Source organism: Vombatus ursinus, unplaced genomic scaffold, assembly GCF_900497805.2.
Source record: "Vombatus ursinus unplaced genomic scaffold, bare-nosed wombat genome assembly UNPS02014789.1, whole genome shotgun sequence".
Taxonomy (NCBI): domain Eukaryota; kingdom Metazoa; phylum Chordata; class Mammalia; order Diprotodontia; family Vombatidae; genus Vombatus; species Vombatus ursinus.
In genome coordinates, this window is record NW_020954567.1 from 324937 (window position 1) to 348266 (window position 23330).

The following is a 23330-nucleotide window of genomic DNA, read 5'->3' on the forward strand; positions in this document are numbered from 1 at the left end:
AAATTAGGTATTTGAAAAAGTACTTAGCATAGTGCCTGGCACGTAGTAGACACCATATAAATGCTTATTCCCTTCCCTTTTTCCAGCACCTGGCACAGTGCTAGGTACATAGTACCTAGTGCTTAATAAATACTTACTGATTATTTGAAACAAAGCTAATGTTGGAAAAAATTGATATAGTATTTCCTGCCTTTCTTCTTGCAAGTAACAATTAATGTAATCAAACACTTAGCAATTTTCCTGAATCTTCCTGGACTTTTAATTTTAATAAAAAATTGTTGCCAGGTACGGGTTTCATGAGCCTTGATTTTGAAGTTCTACCCTTTTCCATAGGAGATCTGTCAAAGATTAAGTAGTTTTAAAATGTAACTTTTTAGGTTCAGGAGGGGTCTGAGCATTCGTAGCTGGTCTGTAAAATTCTGTTGCTGAAGTGTGGAAGTTGGGCTACATTTCAGGTAACACAGAATTTGCTAATTGTACAAGTTTGGTGCTTATTTTTTGTAATATAAAACCAGTAGCAGTTTTTACCTTCTTGTCTTTATTGGATAGTTTCATCAAAAGAGACTGTATATTCTAGAATGCAGTATTCCGAATTTTACTTAGTGAATTGTAGACTGAATCTTGTTTTGGCTTCAACCAGTGCATGAGATTTAAACTATGTTCTTTTCACTGTAGAAGTCATCATGGCTAATATTTTATCTTGGACACCTGATAACTAGTAAAAAAATAGAAAGGATTGTATTTTTGATTACTTATTCATATCATGATATGTGAGAATACATACTCGAACTATTTGACATCTCTAAGAAAGAAATACATCAGTATACTAGCCTGGTGTTATTTCTTTTTACTGTGTTCAATATTGAAGATAAGATACCCACTGTTGTTTTAAAAACATTTTGAAGGGACCAAATATGGATTAATATTGAAACTGAATTTTCAATTATTTACCACTTACCCCTCAAAGCTGTGTTTCTTCCTAATGAAGTCTATTTTATATAATGCTCACTTGAAAATAAAAGGTTTGTATATGAGATCAAAAAGTAAAGAGAGAACCAAATTATATGTCCATAGTTTCTAGGTTTGTAACTGCATACCTTGACTTGCCCATCATATTGTAAGTGCATTATCTTTTAAAATCTTGGAAGTATGTGACAGTGTATTCTTGTATACATGCCATCAGAATCTGTATTTAAGGCTTTGTTCCAGAAATTTTCTAACTTCTTAGTGTTGTCTAATGAGACCTTAATGGGTCATTTGTAGAGGGTGTTTTCACTTGATATAAAATGATTCACAGACCTCCTACACCACAGACCATTTCAGGGTTAGTGTGTATTTAATTGTTTCCAGATTATACATTGGCTTATGGAGCTCACTTTCCCTTCTCCTCCAACTCCACCCAGTCCCTTTCCTAGTATTTCTCCTATCATATTTTTCCTTTCCAAAAGAACATTTTTGGCTGACAGAACAAAGCTCGTTTACACAGATGTGCAGAAATCATTACTAGAATTTGTCACATGGAAAGAAGGTAATAAGTCAGAAATATGTTTTCAAAGGGATTTTTGTAGTATTTTGCAAGAACACAGTTTTAAATATCTATTTTATGTATGTGTGTGTTTTCTAAATAAATAGAAATGTGATGTTGAACACTTTCATTTTTTCACTGTTCCCAATCAGTTTCTCTGTCTGATGCATTTATAAGAGTCTACTCTTTTTGCCAAGTGCTGGATTGAGTTTCTTCTCTAACCATTTTATTTTATGTTGACTTTTTCCTCTCCCTGTCATGTGTGGCATCATCTCTTTCTCACCTATTGCGATGGGGTAGGATGTGACAGGGGCCAGAGAGGAGAGAGAAATAATTCCTACTCACTATTTTGAGGAAATAAATCTGTTCTTGGCTCAGTTTTATAAGTTAACCACATAAATTCACCTTGCTAATTATATAATAGATCTATGTTACAAATTGCATATAAATGAAATTAAATATGTACTAATGTATTAAGGTTGCTGCTTTTGAATTTGCCCTATAAAAATTATGTTATCAAGAAAATTATTCTTTCAAAATGTAAATAACCACCCCTTTATTGATCAGTTTTTAAAAGCCTAGGTAATAGTATATCTAGGTTTCATAAAATAATAAACACCTATATAACAATTCCAGGCATTGCTAAGGTTACTTATAAGATGTATCAAAATCCTCCTCTGGAGGGGGTGGATGGCAGTAAGGTTACCACCAATCATACTTGGATTCCTACCAGTAAATCTCAAATAAGCAGGTCAGGCAATTGGAAGTAGGTATATTTTTTTAAATGGCTATGTTTGTTACTTTTAAAAGTGCATATGATGGTTAAGTATTGCTCTAGGTATATGCTATGTGTAAAGAGAATTATTTTTTTAAGATTGGTCTTATAGTCCATCTCTGGTGGTTGTAACAAGATCTGGGGCCAAATTGTCATATGCTCTTCATAGAGCCACTATGCCTATTTTTTATTAAGTCCTCTATTTTGTAGTATGACTATAGACACTATATTCTTATCTAAATTAAATAATGGTGATGATTTTCCACAGCTTCTTTATTGTAAGTCTCTAGAATCATAAGGAAATAAGTGATTATATTTGTATATTTCAGATATGACCATTCTGTCTCTAATGACAAAGCTCTGATGGTGGTAACTGAAGAGCCACTGTTGTATATTCCTCCACCTCCTTGTCAACCAATAATTAACCGTTCAGAGTCTCTCAGGTGAGTACTGTTTGGTTGGTATGAGAATATCTGAAAAGTTGTCTGTAATCAGCAGTTCTCTTTTCCTGGCTTCATCAAATCATCATCATCAAAGAGATGATTAGATCACTGATAATGTCTGGACCAGTGTCTCTCAAAACTTTTGCTTGCAGCACCATATTCTTTTTTGCTATGAGGGGATGAAGCACGATGAACTGGCAACCCTGGCAGCACTGTGGGACAGTAAGGAGACCGGTGCCCGTCCTCCTTGTTACAGATGTGGGTTCTGTATGATTTGTGGTGGCACAGGGCCTAGCAACACTGCCGGCACATAGTCTTTGAAAACCACTGGGCTGGGCAAGAAGAAGTTAGAGTGCTTCTATATTTTTCTTACTATTAACAACATATATCTCATGTTCACTCAGTTTCTTCACTAATTTCTTGAGAGTAGTCATAACTACCCATTTCCTAGGGTTGTGGTTCATTCAGTTGAATTCAATAAGCATTTGTTAAGAGCCTTCTATGTACCAGGTTCTGTGTTAGGTTACTGGGAATAAAAAGACAAAAAAAAAAACAGTCCCTATTATTGAGGACCTTCCATTATGTTGGAGTTGCATACTTAAGTATGTTATGGTATTTTGAAATGAAAAAAATGTTGTTTACATGAAACCTCATTTGGAGTTGCCAGATGACACCCAGTGCTATGCCCAGTGTCAGCCCAGGGATCCCATCTCATCTCTTTCTGACCAGATCTCCAAACCCCTTATTGTCTCCTCATGGTGAGAGCTCCCAGGGCTGCTCCTGCTGCTGCTGGCTTTGCTGCCTCCAAGACTTACTGCTGTCATTGCTGCACTGTGTACTCGTAGCCAGCCCCCACTCCAGTGTCAAAGACTTCTCCTCCCGACCTCTCATGTTATCTTGGCCTGGAAAATACCTCACCCTGACCTTTTGTTGGCTATGCTGCTCTAGAATTTGATTTAATGAGTTATTTTAAAGTTGTTTGGAGGGAAATGTTGGGGAATTTTGGCTAGAATTCTCCTTCTGCTATACCATCTTCAAGACTGATTGTCAAAAGTTTTCACACATCAGTTTGTAATTAGGAATCTTGAAGTTAAGTTCCCTCAAGCCCTTGAGATGCTTGCTTACACAGTTGAAGAGCAGAGGAAAACTTTGGAAACATTTTTTATGGAAAAATTTTTCCTTCCACTATTTATATTTGGCAGGTGTTTAGCTGTGAATATCCTTTCAGTTTTTAACTTGTGATTGAGTAAGCTGCCTTATGAATATGAATGGTATGTTAAAAAGCAATGTACATTAAATGTCTTTCTTTATTCAGCATGTTGAGAGTATTGTGAAACATTTGTTTGTAGCTACCATGAAATTTTATTTTTAAGAAGCATATTTAATTGAACATTTTGCTTAATAGGTTGAATCATGAACTTCGAGGATGGGTTCATAGACATGAGGTAGAGCAGACCAAGTCAAGAAGAATGTCAAATAGTCAGCAACAGAAAACACGTGTGCTCCAGGTATGTTTTGATTTTTTAGTAACAAAAAGGAAACAGTTTATCTTAACTTCTTTGCTATCAAAGCACTGCACATATAGTACATATGGTCAGCTTTATAATTATTTGGGTAAGGAACTGTCAGGGAGTGGAAAGGATATTAGATTGGAAGTGAAAAAACCTTGTCCCCACACTACCAAAAGTGTCACAGGCAAGTCATTTAACCTCTTCGAGTAAATTTCTTCATCTATAAAATGAGGAAGTTAGATTAGATCAGTAATTTTTAACTTGGGATCAGTGAAATTGTTTTAAAATTTTTTTCTTGATAACTATTTCAGTATAATTGCTTTCTTTTGTGATCCTATGTAATTTATTTTATTCATTTAAAAACATTGTTTTGAGAACGTACCATGACACAAAAAAGATTAAGCCCTGGATGGTCTCCTAAGGCCCAACTATCATCACACTTTGAGTCTATGACTATCCACTATGTAAATCCTTAGTTCTTTTTCTCTTCCTGATATCTTTTTTGATCATTTCATTGATGACAAGTTCCTGTTATTGAGGTTTGCCAGTGTTTAAGAATAGAGGTGAAATTAAAATTAGGTAGTTTAGTTCATTGTGATTAACTCTGGTAATAGATTTAATAACATAATATTATTTAAACAGTTGTCTTAACTGCAGTTTATTGAGTGTGTGTGTGGTTTTAATTTATCAGTTATCCCTCCTGTCCTTTCCTGTCTCCTTCCTTCCCTCCCTCCCTCTTTCCCTCTCTTTCTTCTTCCTTCCTTCCTTCTTTCCTTCCCACAATAGCCTAGGTAACTTTCTGGTATAGAGGAAAACATTTAGTAGCAAAGTGAATTTGTCTAATGTCCTGGCATAAGTTAGTAAATAAGCATTCACTGAGTGCTTATACATTTATTAGGCAAAGTACCATGTTCAGCACTTGGGGTACAAAGGGGAAAAAAGCAAGACAGTCCCTGTCATCAAGGAGGTCACATTCTTATGAGAGAGATAGTACATAAAGGGACTTTTAGCTGCAAGTTAGATGGGAAGGCCCAGTGGTCCTTAAAATGTAGTGACAAAGCAGATGTAATGAATGTTCTTTAGTGTCATTTACACTGATAAAACCTTATCCATTTCTGATATTGAGTTTACAATTCAACCACAGGGTGTCCAGTAGCTGTGGCTACCAAGGAGGCAGCAGTTGTAGTTTCTGCTGAGGAAGATAGCTTTTATTTCTATGGGGATTGTTTCAATGGATAGTATGGGGACTGGGATAGAAGCAGGGTTGGTTGGGGAGTAGGAGAAAAGAAGGGGAGCTGTTGTTTCCAGAGCTCTTGGACTTAATCTTCTAGTTACTGGCAATTGCTCATTGGTTGGTAGTAGTGGTGGGAATGTCACATTTCTGCTCCATAAGGATTGTTCCCTGTGATTATAGCTGTGGAAGTAATGATGGCAGACTCTGGGAGTACTGCTCTTTTTAGGGTGTATGGGTGAAGGGTCCTGGATTATCTCCACCTGAGTCTGAGAGAAGGTTTGATCCACCTTGCATATGCTCAACTGATGGGGATGGCAAGCCCTAGGTTGCAGAGGTTGATAGGGTTGTAGCCCTAAATGATGACTGCAGGAGTCAGACTGAAAGTAGGGTTAGTGGTCTGGGAGTCATTGGCATTTCCAAGGGTCTTGGGCTTAATTGCCTGTGGGGTCTCAAAGAGATTTACAGTTTTTATGTCAAGCCTCTATCTCTTTACGTGTTACTGATACATACTGCTGTGGTTATTTGTTTTTCAGTAAAGAAACAAGGGATTAGATTAAAGATTCACATTTATCATATAGAGAAGTAAGATGTGTACAGATTTAAATTTGCCAAGGTCATAGCCAAATCTTAGTTACACACTGCCCCCAACAAGGTTACATGATAGATTGGTGGCAGGGTAAGGATTATAACTCCAAAACCACTGAACAGTAGTTTTTCTTCTTACAATAGAGTGCTACTGGTTGCTTCCTCTAGCATTTCTCATTTCTTTCCACTTTTTTTTCCTTTAGCCTCCTTCAGATTCTGAAGAGACCCAAAAGTCTTATAAGGTATACTATAAAACTTTGATGAATTACTTAACTATGATGGTTTTTTGTTTTAACATTTTACCATTGCATACTTTGATTGATTCCTTTCCTTTATAACACTGATTTTGTAATATTTAGCAGAAAAGATAAAGGAAAGGAAAGGAAGCAGCTGACATTACTACAAGACTATTCTTGACAATTAAACTCCCCAATTTAAAAAATTAGGCAGCTTGTGACCATCCTTGATTGATGAAGAAGTTGTAGGTGATCCAGACACATTACTTCTTTTAACTCTCTTTCCTAGTTTCTTAGCGTCTTTTAAAAAAAATTTTATTCATTTTGAACTTAAATGCAAAAAGACAAAAAAAGGAATATTTCCATGTACACACTGCAAGATAAAAGAGGGATTCAATATTTTTTAAAACGCATGAATTTCCATTTCACAGTTTACTTTTTTTTTAAACTATCTAATAAATACTACATGTTGTTTTCAAAGCTACCCTACTTTTTCTGTGTTACCTTCTAAATTTTCTTTTGTTCTCTGCTGTGCATTTTTTTCTGCCTCCCCACCCCGCCCTAGAGAAGTCTACCATTAGGCACAAAAAAGTATATATGTGTAAAATCATACTATGACACTTCTGTTTATCAATTATTTCTGTGGTTTTGGATACCATCTTCCTTCATAGGTACTTTGTAGTTCGTTTGATATTTATAATACTCAAAAAATGATTTGGTCGTTCAAAGTTGTTCTTAGAATAGTATTGCTGTACATAATAAGTACAATGTTTTCTTGGTTCTACTTTTTTTCACTCGTCACTTGCATTATTTCATACAAGTCTTTATAGGACAGTAGTATTCCATCACAATCACATATCACAACTTATTAGCCATTCCCCAATTGAGGGGCATCTCCTCAATTTCTAGTTCTTTGCTACTACAAAGAAAGCTGCTATAAATATTTTAGAACATACAAGTTGTTTTTTTTTTCCTTTTTCCACATCACCTTGGAAAACAGACCTAATAGTGGTATTGCTAGGTCAAAAGGTGTACACAGTTTTATAACTCTTTGGGAATAATTCCAGATTGCACTCCAAAATGGTTTGATTAGTTCACAGTTCCTCCAGCAGTGAATTATCCCAATTTTTCCATATCTCTTCCAACATTTGTCACTTTCCCCTTCTGTCATTTTGGCCAATCTGATAAGTGTAAGATGAGTTTTCAAAATTGTTTCAATTTTTCATATAAGGATGTATAGTTTTGATATTTTCCTTAAAAAAACAGCCTGTTCACATCCTTTGACCATTTATTAATTGGGGAAATGACTCATTCTTATAAATTTGACAAAAGTCTTTATAAATTTGAAATATGTGACCTCTATCTGAGAAACTATCTATGAAAATTTTCTCCCAATTTTAAAGTTTTTATGCCCTAATAATATGGTCAGTTTTTGTAAAGGTACCACATACCACTGAGAAAAAAGTATATTCATTTCTTTTCCCATTCATTTCTCTCCAGATATGTATAGACATACATATGTCTATCATATCTGGCTTCTCTAAGACTATTCACCTCCTTAACTTCTTTCTTATTTATTTTTCAGCTAGATTTATCTAATCTGAGAGAGGAGGATTAAAGTCCCCCACTGGTGTAATATTACTCTCTATTTCTACCTTTAATTCATTTAACTTTTCCTTTAAAAATTTAGATGCTATAGCATTTGCTGCATATAGGTTTAGTGTTGATATTACTTCATTTTCTATGGTACCTTTTATCATAATGTAGTTTCCTTGTTCATCTCTTTTAATTAAATCTATTTTAGCTTTATTTTGTCTGAAGTCATGAGTGCTACCCCTGCTTTTTTTTACCTCAGCTAAAGAAAGCATAATAAATTCTGTCTATAGCTCTCATTTTTAAATGTGTTTCTTATAAACAACATATTGTTGGATTCTAATTTTTAATTGATTCTGCTATCAATTTTCATTTTATGAGTGAGTTCATCCCATTCACATTCGAAGTTGTAATTACTAGTTGTGTATTTCCCTATATCCTGTTTTCCTCTTTATTATCCTTCTCACCCTCTCTTTTTACCCTATCTCCTCACACGTCTGCTTTGCTTCTAATCACTACCTCCCTAATCTCTACCTCTTCTAAGAATCCCTCCCTTATCCTTTCTCCTTAAGGCTCCTATCCCTTAATCCACCTACCCTTATAAAAATCCCTCCCTTATCCTTTCCCCCAACCCTCTCATTCCTTAATCTACACACCCTTCTAAAAGTCCCTCCCTTTTCCTGTCCGTTCCCCCTCCTATTTCTTTATAAATTTAGAAGACATTTAAACCTTCTAGATGTATATGTTATTTCCTCTTTAACCCAATTCTGATGAGAATAAGGTTCTAGCTCTAGAACCTACCAGCCTTCCACCTCCACCTGCTTCCACGGTAACAGTTCTTCCATTTATGACTCATTTGTATGAGATAATTGCCCCATTTTTACCTCTCCCTACCCAGTTTTAATTTTTAGATTCAATCCATCATACCAACTCAATCCCAAGTCTTCTGTCTGTATATGCTTTTTCAGACTACCCAAGTAATGATAACATTCTTAAGAGTACAGGTAATATTTTCCTGTATGAAAAGTAAACAGTTTAACTTTATTGAGTCCCTTATAATTGGTCTTTAATGTTTATCTTATGTTTCTCATAGATCTTATATGTCAAATTTTCCATTGAGTTGTGGTCTTTTTTTCACAGATACCTGAGTCTTTCAATTCATTAAGGGTCCATTTTGATACTTTTTTTCTTTTCATTTTGGATTATACTTAGCTTTGCTGGGTAAGTTATTCTTGGTTTCAAACCCAGCTCCTTTGCTCTTCGAAATATAATATTCCATGCCCTTCGGTCTTTTAATGTAGAAGTTACTAAATCTTGTGTTATCCACAGTATTTAAATTATTTTTTTCTTGTTAATTTTAGTATTTTCTCGTTAACCTTAGAGCTTCAAAACTTGGCTATGATGTTACTATAAGTTTTCATTTTCGGATCTATTTCTGTTTTACTCTTTTGTTCCAGAACTTGAAGGCAATTTCTCCTAATTATTTCTTGTAATATCATATCAAGATTTTTTCTTTCTTTGCATATCTTTCAGGTAGTCCAATAGTTCTTATATTGTCTTTCCTCAATCTGTTCTCTCGATCAGTTATTTTTCTAATGAGATATTTCACATTCTCTTCTTATTTTTTTTCCTTCTTTTGAAATTTTTTTTTATTATTTCTTGGTGTCTTATAATGTTATTAGCTTCCCCTTGCCCAATTCTAGTTTTTAAGGAGTTATTTTCTTTCTTAAGCTTTTGGATCTCTTTTTCCAGTTGGTTTACTTTCTTTTTATAATTTTCTTGATTTTCTTAGATTGCTCTTATTTTTTTCCCCAGTTTTCCTCAACCTTTCTTATTTGATTTTTAAAGTCCTTTTTAAGCTCTTCCAAGAACTCTTTTGGGGATTGGGACCATTTGACTTTTTTTTTTTTTAAGTAGGAATGGCTTTTTAAATTTTACTCTTTTCTTCTGAGTATGAATCCAGATCTTTTCTATTCCCCTAGTAGCCATCTATGGTTGGGTTCTTTTTCATTTGTTTGCTCATTATTTTTTAGGAGCTTATTATTTTAATAGGTTCTAGTTCTGAGGGTTGGGGGGGGTAATGCCTCAGGCTTTTTCCATATTGTTGATTTTTTTTTTGTGGCTATTGTTGATTTCTAAGTCTGGGAGCCTGACCTTGGGCATTCCTCTCTGGGGCCTAGCTGGGCTGTCACCACAAATATTCTTGCTCCCTGTGGTCCTTCCCACGGGGCTGCAAACATCCCTCTGCCCTGGAATGGGAACCAGAGATTCCTCTCTCCTGCAAGTGCCCATAGCCAGCAGAGTCCCCACCTCTCTGCTACTACACTTACTAGGTGTGTGCTAGGTCCTTCTCACCTGCAGCTGCAGCCCAGGGACCATGTCTGGTCAGCACAACTGAACCTGGCATCCTGCAACAGTAGAGATAGCCTCAATCTTCCCTTGCTCAGCTGTCTGACCCGCACATTGTCTGTGAGGGTGAGGGCTTATTTGTAGATTCAGCAGAATTGGCCTGGAAATGTTTGCACTTCACTCTGGCCAAACCTCTGCTCCTGAAGATCAAGTCTTTCCTGTGGTCCTCTCAAGTTGTCTTAGAAGGACAACTGCATTACCCCAACTTTTAATTATTTCTGCTACTCTAAGTTCACTTTGAGGAGATGTTTTGTCTTGTTTGTGGTGGAAATTTGAAGAGCCTGGTGTTTTCTGACCTACTCCACCATCTTCCCAGAATCGTCTCCTGACCTCCTTAGCATCTTTTTTTATGATTTTTTTTTTAAGGCAATTGGGGTTAAGTGACTTGCCCAGGGTCACACAGCTAGTAAGTGTCAAGTGTTTGGTTTGAGGCTGGATTTGAACTCAGGTCCTCCTGACTCCAGGGCCGGTGCTCTATCTACTGCGCCACTTGGATGCCCTATAATTTTTTTTTAAATAGGCAGAAGAAAAGGGAATCCAAATCTCAAATCATCCAATTTATTGCTTGAAAAAAACTTGGGAGATGTTTAAATGGTTAAAATGAGGTTTGAGGTTGTCTGTATTTAAGGACTATGCAACCTCTTTGCTCAGTGTTGATAACATTACTATTTTAGCCTCCTTGTATCTTACCCTGACTCCTGTCTCTCACCTTCTAATTTTTTGCACACCCAGGCCCCAGATTAAGCTTTCTAAAACACCAGTGTGATTAGGAATCTGTAACTCTTTCTAAAACAAGATCTAATTTTTATTTCCTTGAAGATTTAAGATTATGGGGCAAGTGGGAATGGGGAATATGATAATATAAAGCACTTGGCTTGAGAAAAGCAAGTTGTTAGTCATCCATTCCCACTTGAAGTACATATCATGGGACTGTCAATTTAAATTATGAAGAGACCCTAGAGGTTATTGATTCCAACTTTCTCATCTTACACTTGAGAAATTGAGGCCCAGAAAGGTTAAATGGCTTGAACCCCATGAGAGAAGGAGGAGGATATTCATGCTTCTGCTTCTTTCCAGTGACTGATCAGGCTAATCTGTAGAGTCAGAGAACCGAGGCTTGCTTTTGTCATTCCTCTGCTCCAGAGCATTCCGAGCCCCCCCCTTATCGGTAAGATAAAATTAAAATTACTTAGTCTGTCAAAACATGATCCTTCATAATCCAGCCTTAGTCTACCTTTATAGTATCATTTCCCTGTTTTCTGGGGAAATGATGAACCCTCTCTCCAATCAATTTGGTTACTCATATTACTCACCTTCCTTCAGCACAAGTCTTATGCTTTTTCTTGCCTCAAAATTTCATATTTTTCCCTCATCTGGAATTCTTGCCTCAGCCTCTGTGCATGTATAATTCCTATCTATCCTTCAAGTAAAAATTTAAATTCTCCTTTCTTCATGAAGCCTTTCTAGATCAAATTATCTTGAAATATTCCCTCCTTCCTGTGAAGTCAGAGCACTCACTGTCTATTGCTGTGGTGACCATATGGTCTGACCTGATTTCAAGAAATAAAAGTCATTGTAAAAAGGCCTTGTGGAAGGAATATCTTTTGCCAGAACATATGTTCCCATTTTTGGTTCAGAAAATCTGACTATTATAATTAAACCACTTACCTCAATCACGTCCTGACTTGTGGTATGCTTTTTTGTATTTATTTTTGTTTAATGTGTTTGTCTCTGTAACTGTTGTTCCTTGAGAATAAATAAATATAATGCTTTTTTTAAATATGTACTCAAATTGAACTTTGATCAGTGTAAGTAGGCATCCAGAAAATAGAGGAAAGTAAGTGAATTCATCTCCCTTCCCCTCGACTCCCTTCACATGATCTTTGTTTTTTTCCACTTGCTGTCTGTACTCCCTGTCTCACACCAGAGGGCAATAATGAGATGCCTGAGAAGACAAAGACAGCTTTGGTGGTGGACCAACCAAAAAAAGAAAAGGTATAATAAGTCAGATTTGAAAGGAAGCAGAGCTAGAGAAGAAAGCTAGAAAAGCTTCAGATTAAGCTCACTATGATAATGTGGTGAGTGGCCTATTGACTCCAAGTATAAACAAAATATGAAGATCCTGGCCATGTTATACTTTTTGTTTTGTTTCATTTTTAAAAAATCATCTGAAAAATCCTGTTCCAGACTTTCTTAATTGCAGTTGGCTTCTGTTATATGGATAAATAGTTAAGACTCCCAGCCACCTATTTATGAAGGAATTATAATAACTACCTCTTCTGATTTGTTATGCTTTATTAATTAACATTTTTAGAGACATTTAAGATGTTATGAGATACTAATTCAAAAAAAGGTTTTTTTTTCCCCATATATCTTATAAAAGTCTTGCTATGATACTATTTGTTGTAAAACAGAATTCAGTTTTGAACTCCATCCAGTGTTTAAATATTGAAGTATGGAAAGAATTTTTATATAAAGTATTCCCATCTACAAGGCTGTGCCATAGTTGGGATCCCAAGATCACTTTTGACAAAGTCCTAATTATTTATTTCATTACGTTTAATTAATTAATTATTTGTTGGGACTGATAATGAATGTTTTAATTTTAAATCACCTCTGGTAAAAAAAAACCTACTCAGTAGATTTTTCATCATTACAGATTAAGTAAATTCTAAACTGTTGGAAACATAGGATACAAATGAATGCCTCAGATTATAATAGTAAACATTTTTTTAAAAAATATACAACATTGTATATCCAGTGCCGATGTTATGTAATATTTATGATATTTGAAAAGTATAAAGCCAAGGGGCAGTTTTTCCTTGTTAAATGATGTAAATTTTAGATCTAGCATAGATGAGAATCCATTTGATTCCTTTTATATCTATTTCTCATTTACTTATTGTCCCTGCAACTTAACTTTTCTCACCCTTAACCATACTTAAGACTAGAAAAAGGAGGAAAAGAAAGTTTAGTTAGCTTCTCTTGGTTCTTTTTTGCCAAAATAGCAATAGTCATTTAAAATTAATCAACTAATAAATCTGGTGCATCTGCCTGTATTTACCCTATCTCTAATTTAATTTTCTACTTTATTTTGTTTAATTCATTGATAGTTTTTTTATGTTTAAAAAGACAACACAGCCTTTTGGTTAGTGCCTAGGGGTACTCAGTTGGATACCATGTACACCTCAAGTATACATTGTGTCAGTCAATTCATCCTTTGCGGGTTAGTGGAATTGGAATCAACTGGATTTGGAATAATAGGACCTAAATTCAAATACTGGCTGGCTCTGCTGTTTACAGCTGTTAAAACTGGTGACAGTTCATTTAACCCCTTTGGGCCTTTTCAGTTTTTCAGTCATTTTTCAATCATGTCTGACTCTCCTCATTTGGGGTTTTCTGAGATACTAGAGTGGTTTGCCATTTCCTTTTCCAGATCATTTTACAGATGAGGAAATTGAGGCAAACAGGATGAAGTGACTTGCCGAGGGTCACACACAAGTAAGTGTTTGGGACCAGACACTTGAACTCACAAAGATTAGTCTTCCTGACTGCAGGCCAGGCACTCTATCTACTTTGCCACCTAGCTGCCCACTATGGACCTTAGGTGTCTTCATATATTAATTGAGGTGGTTGGACTACCTAAAGTGTCTTCTAGAGCTCAATCTAAGATCCTAAGTCTACATTGTAATTTTGTTCCCTCTGGAATGAAATGGGGCTGACTGAATCCAGTAAATAACAGCTTGGAACAGTGCAAAAAAAAATACTCTAATAAGTGAAATTTTTTTTCATAAGTAGAACTTAATTGTTTAAATAGTTGTTTAAGTAGGGCAATAGAAAGGATGCTTTTTAAACACGAATAATGAGTGATAAACTTTGGGACTCTCAGATCCTTATGGCTTGAGGACATCATCTTTTGCAACTATTATTGACACAAGGTGATGGGCATGTGGTAGAAAGCAGACTTTTAAGGCAATCGTGGGCTACTTTGTGTCTTCAGGATCGGGTTATATTTATGATCAATGAGTTAATGTATTGAGTTATGACTCAGTTCACATGTGTATTGAGCAGTGTTAAATACATTGAACAATACGATATATTTTCATAGTTTATCTTTTACATTTATAACATTTTGCAAAACAGTTTTTTATTTCCAGCGTTCATTGCTTCTGTATATCTTAGATGTTAAAACTTGTGGAGCCTGTTGGCTAGAGCACAGACTTTTTTCTTTTATGTGGCATTCCTTTGGGTCGCTTCCTTTCTCATCATATCTGATATCCAGGACATATTATTTGATGTTTGGCCTACAGATGCAGGTACAGTTATAGGTGTTGGTGTTTTGTTAAGCCCATTTGAAGAGAATTTAGGTCTATTAAACAGATTCACATATAGAGACTATATGTGAACATTCTTAACCAGAATGTACCTAAACAGACTGCATGAACCCTGTAATCATCCAGGGCTTAGTCATGGACTGGAGTCCATGAAAAAGACCTTATTTCTTTTTTTGTAATAAAAATTATTTTTTGTTCTTTAGAATTCTCTGGAACATGGTTCTAATTCTCAGCTTATGGCTGTGCAGTATACAGAAGCAACCAGCATCAGGTAAGAAAAGGTGAAAGCTCACTGACAAAAAATTAAGCCCTTGGCCAGACTATGCCAGGTTTTCACTTTGTTTGGAAATAAGGCATTATTGAATATTTGCTATTTGTTAAAACAGAAGAATAGTGAAAGTCACTGAAAAAATTCTTATATACTTATCTTTTTAGTGCATTAAGGGTTTTTTAATTTATTTATTTATTTATTTATTTATTTGCAATTAGCAAACATTTCTTTTTCTCCTTCCTACTGCCCTCCTTCAGAAAAATGAAAATAGAACACTTGCAACAAATAAGCATAGTCAGGCAAAACAAATTTCCATAGTGGCCATATCTAAAAATGTGTGTCTCATTCTGCATATTAGTCCATCATTTCTTTATCAGGAAGTGGGTAGTATTCTTACTTGTCTTTTGGAGTCATCCTTGATCATTGTGCTGATAAGAGTTCTTCAGATTTTCAAAACTGTTTGTTTTTCCAATGTTGATGTTATAGTATGGATCTCCTGATTCTTTTCACCTCCTTCTGCCTCAATCCATATACATCTTCACAGGAACTTTCTCTTTATTTTTTTAATAGCACAAAAATATTCCATTACATTCATATGCTATAATTTGTTCGGCCATTCCCCAATTGATGAGCACTTTCTTAGTGTCCACAACAAGAGTTGCCATAAATTTTTTTGTACATATAGGTCCTTTTCCTCTTTCTTTGATCTTCTTGTGATAAGTCTTACTAATGGGATTGCTGAGTCAAAGATGTCCAACTTTTGGGTATAGTTCCAAACTATTTTCCAGAATGATTCTACCAAATGAATGAATGAAGCATATATTAAGCACTTAACTATGTGTAAAGCACTGGGAATAAATTGGGAAATTAAGACAATCCCCAGCTCTCTAGGAGCTCCCATTCTTATAGGGAAAATAATACATATGAAAAGTTTCAGCTTAAAGTCAGATTGACAGGCCCCATAGTCCTTAGGGAACAGTGGTAAAGAAGATGATAATGCCTCTTCTTTGATAAAGTCAAAGCATTTTCTGTTGTTGAATCTGCTGTTGTTTTTTCTGTCTTTTGACTTGTCTTAATATATTATTGTCTTCATGGAATCAGTGGCTTCCATTTGGTCTGTTTGAATTTTCAGAGTTTGTTGCTTGGGCATGGTTTTATATCTCTTATGCCAAGTTGTTAATTCTTTTTTCAAGCAATTCTTTCTTCTGTCATTGTCATTTCTTTTCCTTTTTTCCCTTCAGCACCCTTATTTCATTGATAAATACAATTTTGTCTCTTAAAAAAAAGCAAAAAAACCTTTTGCTTTATCTCTTCCATGAATTCTGTTGATTCTATACCCACCCCAAGTTGAGGCTGTGTTTGTAGATGTTTTGGAGTAATTCTCTTCTAGGTTTGTTTCTTGTGCATTCCTATCATCATAATTGCATTTTTATGGTGGGATTCTTTTTTGTTTGTTTGCTTGCTCATTCTTCCAGGCTGCTTGCTCATTTCAGATTTTATGTTGAGGTTGGGCTTTGCTGCACTTTTATAGGTTGCATCTGTGTTGGACCTGTTCTTTCTTTCTTGGGGTTTTGAAATGTTATTCCAGGATCTTAGGGACAGTCTAGGGATCCACAAGCTTTCAGTGTCCCCAGTGTGATCTAATCCGGGGAAAAATCTGATTGCTATTTCCTCAGTCTGAGTTCTAATTCCTGACTTAGGTTTCAGTTTAAGCGACAATAGAATGCTGTTGAACTCAGTTCTTATCAGTCACCTGGGAGGCTCTGCTGGCTCAGAATGACAGAATTGCAGGCTTCCCTTTGGTCTGTGATTTCTGCTCTAGTTATTCCTCCTCAGGCTTCAGGCTGAACTAGAGGTTGGGACTGAGAACCTGCTCTGCTCTTTGTATCTGGGTCACACCTTTGCTGTTTCTTTCTTACCTTATTCCTCTCCCTTATACCACCTGTGGCCATTCCTTTCCCTGAAACATCTTGCCTAGGCTCAAGTTCCTTCCTCATTCCACTTGAATCTGTGACCCAAAACTGGGTAGTGGGTGACAAAGCTTCCAGATGCACCTGTTTCTTTGTAATACCCCAATATGAATTTGGGACCTCCTTTTACGCTGGTACATTGCTTCTCCCTAGGTACTCAAGTACTCCATTAGGCCACTTCTAGCCAGACCCTTTCCTAAGTGTCCCTATACCTCTCTTCTTTTGTCAGTTTGGGCTGGAAAAGTTACTCACTGTGATATTTTCTTGAATTTCCCCATCAGGAGTTTGTCTGGTGCATTATTTAGATCTGTTTGGAAAAAGTATTGGGAGGAGGGAAGCTCACTGTACTATTTCCTTTGTAGGGATTTTCAAAGTTGTCCATTCTGTAAGAAAAACCACTGAGGCAGAACTCTGAGCCAATGATACTTTATTAAAGGGTCCATGGCTGCCTCTATTAAAGTGTACCTCAGATCTTCGTCACAATCTGAGATGCCCCCTTCCTCCAGGGCCTTAGTTTTTATCATGCTTGGTACCTGGACAATATAAGTGGAACAGATGAGAATAGAGTCATATTGGTGGATAGACCTTGCTCTTGACCCTCCAGGATGGTCTATGCAAAATATAGAATCCTATTGGCTGACAAATGGGCTAGTGAGCAGACCTTAACAGGCCTATCTCGACCTTTCAGGAGGTCCTACCAAGACAGTGAGCACACACATGGGCTGGTAGAAAGCCCACAGGCCAGCGACCAGGTTCGTTCATTGGCTATGTGCTCAGGGTCATCTTCCTATGTTGAGCAGTGAAGGAATGACAAGGGACTGAGAGGCAACAAAAATAGGGGACTTTTTATGTAATTGAGTCATCTCTGCTGTATGGGGCATGGTCAACATAAGAAGGAAAGCCAAGGGTGGAGGTCCTCTAGTTAGCTTCCTATGATTAAGCAAGTGAACTTACATTCTGTAGTTCACAGCTTTGAGGCCTACTAACAGAGCTTATAATCACCACCCCTATGGAATCATGTCAAACTGATTAATATTGTTTGGAATAAAGTAGGGGTCCAATAAAATAGGGATCCAGTTAATCATCTATCACACCTGCTAGTCTGCCATTTTGGCTCCACCCTCTTCTCATAATCTCAGTTCTTTCTTCTAGCATTTCATTTATAGTATCATATTTTAACTTAACCCAAAACCTCTTGTATCATTTCATCTAGGAATTTTTATGTCTTGTGTAAAAGCTGTTAATTTTCTTTGAGGCTTTGCTTGGAGGTGTTTTAGAATTATTCTCCTTTTCTGGGTTTGTCTTGGGTATCTCTGTCATCATAATAGGTCTTTATCTTTTTTTGTTGTTGTTTGTTTAATCTTTGATAGCAGTCTGCTCTAGGCGATCTGTCTGCTGGCCTAGCTGAGAGCTCTGAGGACTAAGTCAGGGTTCCAGCCTCTTTTCTGTGTCCTGGGAAGGGGACCGAGTCCCACATCTTCTCTGGATGACCCCATACTTGGGACTCTGAGCACTAAATATGCTTTCCTGTCCCCTCTGGAAGAGGCCTGGGCCTGTGCTGAGTCTTCACTCTGCTCACCTATCTCTAATATCTGGGTGTTGAATTTCTGTTACCATCCCACCACTGTCATAGTTCCTGCCCTGGTCACTTGCAGGTAGATTGAATTTGTGCATTTGTGCTGGAGAAATGACCCATTGTAGTTTCTTTGGTTTCTCAATCACTACTTAATCTGGTGTTCTTCAATTATTGTTGGAGCAGTTTGGGAAGGAGCTGAGCTCTTTATTGTGCCATCTTTGCTTATTCTCTAGATTATACTTCTTCCAGAATTTACCATGTCTTTTATGTACAATAAGAATTGAAGTAGTTGCAATTGATTTTTTATCTCATTTAACATACTTATATATAACATGTCTACACTGACATGGCAAAATATGCAATCTGTACTAATAGCGAGAGTAGCTTAGTTATTGCTGTATATATTTTTTTTATTAATTAATATATTTTTAGTTTTCAACATTCACTTCCACAGGATTCTGAGTTCCAAATTTTCTCCCTATCTCTCCCCTCCCCCCACCCCAAGAAAGCATGCATTCTGTAGACCCTTTCCCCCAATCTGCTCTCCCTTCTATCAAACCACCCCTCCCCTCTCTTATCCCCTTCCCCTTCTATTTTCTTATAAGGCAGGATAGATTTCTATACCCCTTTGCCTGTAGATCTTATTTCCCAATTGCATGTAAAAACAATTTTTAACATTTGTTTTTAAAATTTTGAGTTCCCAATTCTCTCCTTTCTCCCTCTCCACCCACACTCATTGAGAAGGCAAGCAATCCAATATAGGTAATACATGTGTAGTCATGCAAAACATTTCCATAATAGTCATGTTGTGAAAAACTAACTGTATTTCCCTCCTACCTATCCCAACCCCCCCATTTTTTCTGTTCTCTCCTTTGACCCTGTCCCTCCTCAAAAGTGTTTGCTTCTGATTATCCCAATCTGCCCTCCCTTCTATCATCCGTCCCCCCTATTTTCCTGTAGGGTAAGAGAGATTTCCATACCCGATTGGGTATGTATGTTATTCCCTCCTTAAGCCAAATCCAATGAGAGTTAGATTCACTCATTCCCTCTCACTTCCCCTCCACTGTAAAAGCTTTTTCTTTCTTCCTTTATGTGAGATAATTTACCCCATTCTACCTCTCCCTTTCTCCTTCTCCCAGTACAATTCTCTCTCACCCCTTAATTTTACTTTTTAGATATCATTTACCCTGTGCCCTCTGTCTATATATGTGTATACATATATATATATATATATATATATATATAGATTAGATATATATATATATTCCCTCCAACTATCCTAATAATGAGAAAGGTTTCATGAGTTACAAATAATCATCTTTCCTTGTAAGAATGTGTAAACAGCTGAGGAAGCTAGGTGGTGCAGTGGATAGAGCACCGGCCCTGAAGTCAGGAGGACCTGAGTTCAAATGCAGCCTCAGACCAAACACTTGCTAGCTGTGTGACCCTGGGCAAGTCACTTAACCCCAACTGCCCAAGCAAAAAAAATAAATATAAAAATAAAAATAAAAAAAAATAAAAGAATGTAAACAACCCTTATGATTTCTCTTTCCTGTTTACCTCTTCATGTTCCACTTGAGTCTTGTATTTGAAAGTCAAATTGTCTATTCAGCTCTGGTCTTTTCATCAGGAATGCTTGAAAGTCCTCTATTTCTCTGAATATCCATTTTTTCCCCTGAAGGATTATACTCAGTTTTGCTGGGTAGGTGATCCTTGGTTTTAATCCTAGCTCCTTTGACCTCTGGAATACCATATTCCAAGCCTTCTGTTCCCTTAAAGTAGAAGCTGCTAAATCCTGTGTTATCCTGATTGTGTTTCCACAATACTTGAATTGTTTCTTTCTGGCTGCTTGCAATATTTTCTCCTTGACCTGGGAACTCTGGAATTTGGCTATAATATTCCTGGAAGTTTTCCTTTGGGGATCTCTTTCAGGAGGTGATCAGTGGATCCATTCCATTTCTATTTTACCCTCTGGTTCTAGAATATCAGGGCAGTTTTCCTTGATAATTTCTTGAAAGATGATGTCTAGGCTCTTTTTTTGATCATGGATTTCAAATAGTCCAGTAATTTTTAAATTCTCTCTCTTGGATCTATTTTCCAGGTCACTTGTTTTTCCAATGAGATATTTCACATCATCTTTTTTTTTTTTCATTCTTTTGGTTTTGTTTTATAATTTTTTGATTTCTCATAGAGTCATTAGTTTCCATTTGCTCCATTCTGATTTTTAAGGAATTATTTTCTTCAGTAAGCTTTTGGACCTCCTTTTCCATTTGACCAATTCTGCTTTTTAAGGCATTCTTTTCCTCATTGGCTTTTTGGACCTCTTTTGCCAATTGAGTGAGTCTATTTTTTAAGGTGTTATTTTCTTCAATATTTTTTTGGTTCTCCTTTAGCAAGCTATTGACTCATTTTCATGATTTGCTTGCATCACTCTCATTTTTCTTCCCAGTTTTTCCTCTACTTCTCTTACTTGCTTTTCAAAATCCTTTTTGAGGTTGTCCATGGCCTGAGACCAATTCATATTTTTCTTAGAGGCTTTGGATGTAGGAGCTTTGATTCTATTGTCTTCTTCTGGTTGTATGTTTTGATCTTCTTTGTCACCAAAGTAAGATTCTATAGTCTGAGGATTTTTTCCACTGTTTGCTCATGTTCCCCGCCAATTACTTAACTTTTTAACTCTTTGTTAAGGTAGGGCTTTGCTTCCAGTATGGCGGGTGTGCTGTCCCAAACTTCAAGAGTTTTTTGCAGCAGTTTTCAGAGATACTTCTGGGAACCTGTATATTTTCAGTTCTTCCAAGGTGGTATGATCAAAGGAGAGATGTTTACTCCTTTCCTGGCCTGTGCTCTGGTCTGTGAGTGACCACACGTACTCTTTTCTGCTTTGGAACTGTGGGGAGGGTTCCTCCTTCACTGCCACCACAAACTCTGCCTCACTAATGCTCCTCCTTGCCCCAGGATCACCACCTAGGACTGTGGCCCAGATCCAACCATGGGCAAAGCAAGAGAATCCTGCTTCAGTGTCAGCAAAGAGATCCCTGCAATCCCCCTCTGATCAGCCGCTTGATCCCCCCACCATCTGTGGACTGAGAGCTCCGGAAGCAGTCACTGCCACTGTGGTTGCCTCCCCAGGACTGTGATATGGCCAGGACTGGTCCACGGTCCTCTCTCACCCAGGTCCGACAGACCTTTCCCACCCACCGACCTTCTATGTTGGTTGTCTTTGGAGTTTTTGGGTTGAGAAGTCTAGAAACTGCCACTGTTCATGATTCAGTCCCCTGAGGCCTACTCCAGATTTGCTGGGGCCGTCTTTCTCTGTGTGGCCCCATCTTTGCCTGTGTGGCCCACACTGAACTGCGCTCTAAGCCCAGCACAACAGACCTTTCCCATCAACCATCCAGGTTGTCTTGGGCTGGAAATTTGTTTCACTCTGTCTTTTTGTGGGTTATGCTGCTCTAGAATTTGCTTAGAGTCATTTTTTACAAGTATTTGGAGTAGTTTGGGGGAGAGCTCAAGCAAGTCACTGCTTTTACTCTGCCATCTTGGCTCCACCCCCTGTGTAAATTTTTAAAAAAAATTCACCAAATCACACAATTGGTTAGTATGTTTCTGTTTTTCAGTTTTCGAAAAGGATAAACAATTTAGAAGGGGTAGGAATTGTGAGGCTTGCTATTTGTAAATGATGGTTGCTTATAAAGCTATTATTTTACAAAGAAAATTGCCACATTTTACTAATAATTGTAGTGGACTTGTATTTTGATTCTATTGCCACAATTTTGGTCTCTTGCCAGTTGAAAAATGGAAATATGATTTGGGATCAAATGAGTTAGAACATTTTCTGGTGTGGAGCCTTGGTTGTCAGATATTTTCATTTGTTTCAGATATGGATGTCTAGATAATGTCTTGGATTAAATTAATATTATTTCAAGAAACTAATTATTTCCTCAAGTATAGAAATGCTTTAAAGGGAAACATTGGTATCCTTAAAGTGAAAGTCTTTCAGATAAGGCATAAATATGTTCATGTGCAAGCAATACCTTTCTCTTTTTTCCTTGTTTCCATAGGAATTCAGGGAGTGAGCTGCAAGTTTATTATGCCTCACCTAGAAGTTATCAAGACTTCTTTGAAGCTATCCGAAGAAGGGGAGATACCTTTTATGTTGTGTCATTTAGAAGGGTGAGTATGTTCAGTTATTTGTTCATTCAATAAATGCAACACCTTCTTTTACAAAGTACTGTGACTAGCACCATGTGAGATATGAGATAGACTGATGTAGTAGGAGATACAAGATGTTACATAAGTAACTACTTTACAAGCCATTATGTGATAAGCAACAGATTTTTTGTAAAGAACTATACTTAAATTAGTAAAATTATAATTTCACATTTGTATTACATAAAGTATACATATTGATTTTTCTGTCATTCATTTTTTCACCATCTTCGGTGTTTATCTTTTGCCTGATTGTAAGGAAGAGTGGCAGATCTTCTTTTTGCTTTATTTGGCTTTTTTTTTCCTTTTCTTTATATGGCTAACTCTGTGTTATAAATTTTCAAGATATTGGCATAGTTAAGGTTGTGTAGATTGTGTTCCTAAGTTCAAGTTTAAGATGACTTTTATAAGAGAAACGATTAATAGTCTACTGTGGAACAATTGGATGCCTGTTCACAAAATCAGTTCTTGCTGGAGACCATACCGTACATAAGTAGTTTACCTTATCTTATAATTATTTTTATGAAGGAATAAAGTATACATGAGATTAGGAGAAGTAATGAATTAAAGAAAAAATATAGGTGTCATTAATCGACTATTTTAAAAGTACTTGTCACTGCTAGCAAAATGGTTAAATAAAAGGGCACGTCTTTTTAGCT

The 23330-nt window shown here is 36.6% G+C and overlaps 1 protein-coding gene across 3 annotated transcripts in view; it reads left to right on the forward strand.

The window, feature by feature from the left end:
• Positions 1-23330, forward strand: part of ATF6 (activating transcription factor 6) — a 208241-nt gene that overhangs the window by 87182 nt on the left and 97729 nt on the right. For 2 of the 3 annotated variants that reach the window (XM_027868414.1, XM_027868416.1), the window contains 5 exons: positions 2630-2743; positions 4149-4251; positions 6277-6315; positions 14849-14916; positions 22524-22635. In XM_027868414.1, coding sequence (XP_027724215.1) covers positions 2630-2743; positions 4149-4251; positions 6277-6315; positions 14849-14916; positions 22524-22635 — 436 coding nt within the window. The remainder of the gene's footprint in view (positions 1-2629; positions 2744-4148; positions 4252-6276; positions 6316-14848; positions 14917-22523; positions 22636-23330) is intronic. The other variant, XM_027868415.1, reaches the window with a different exon arrangement.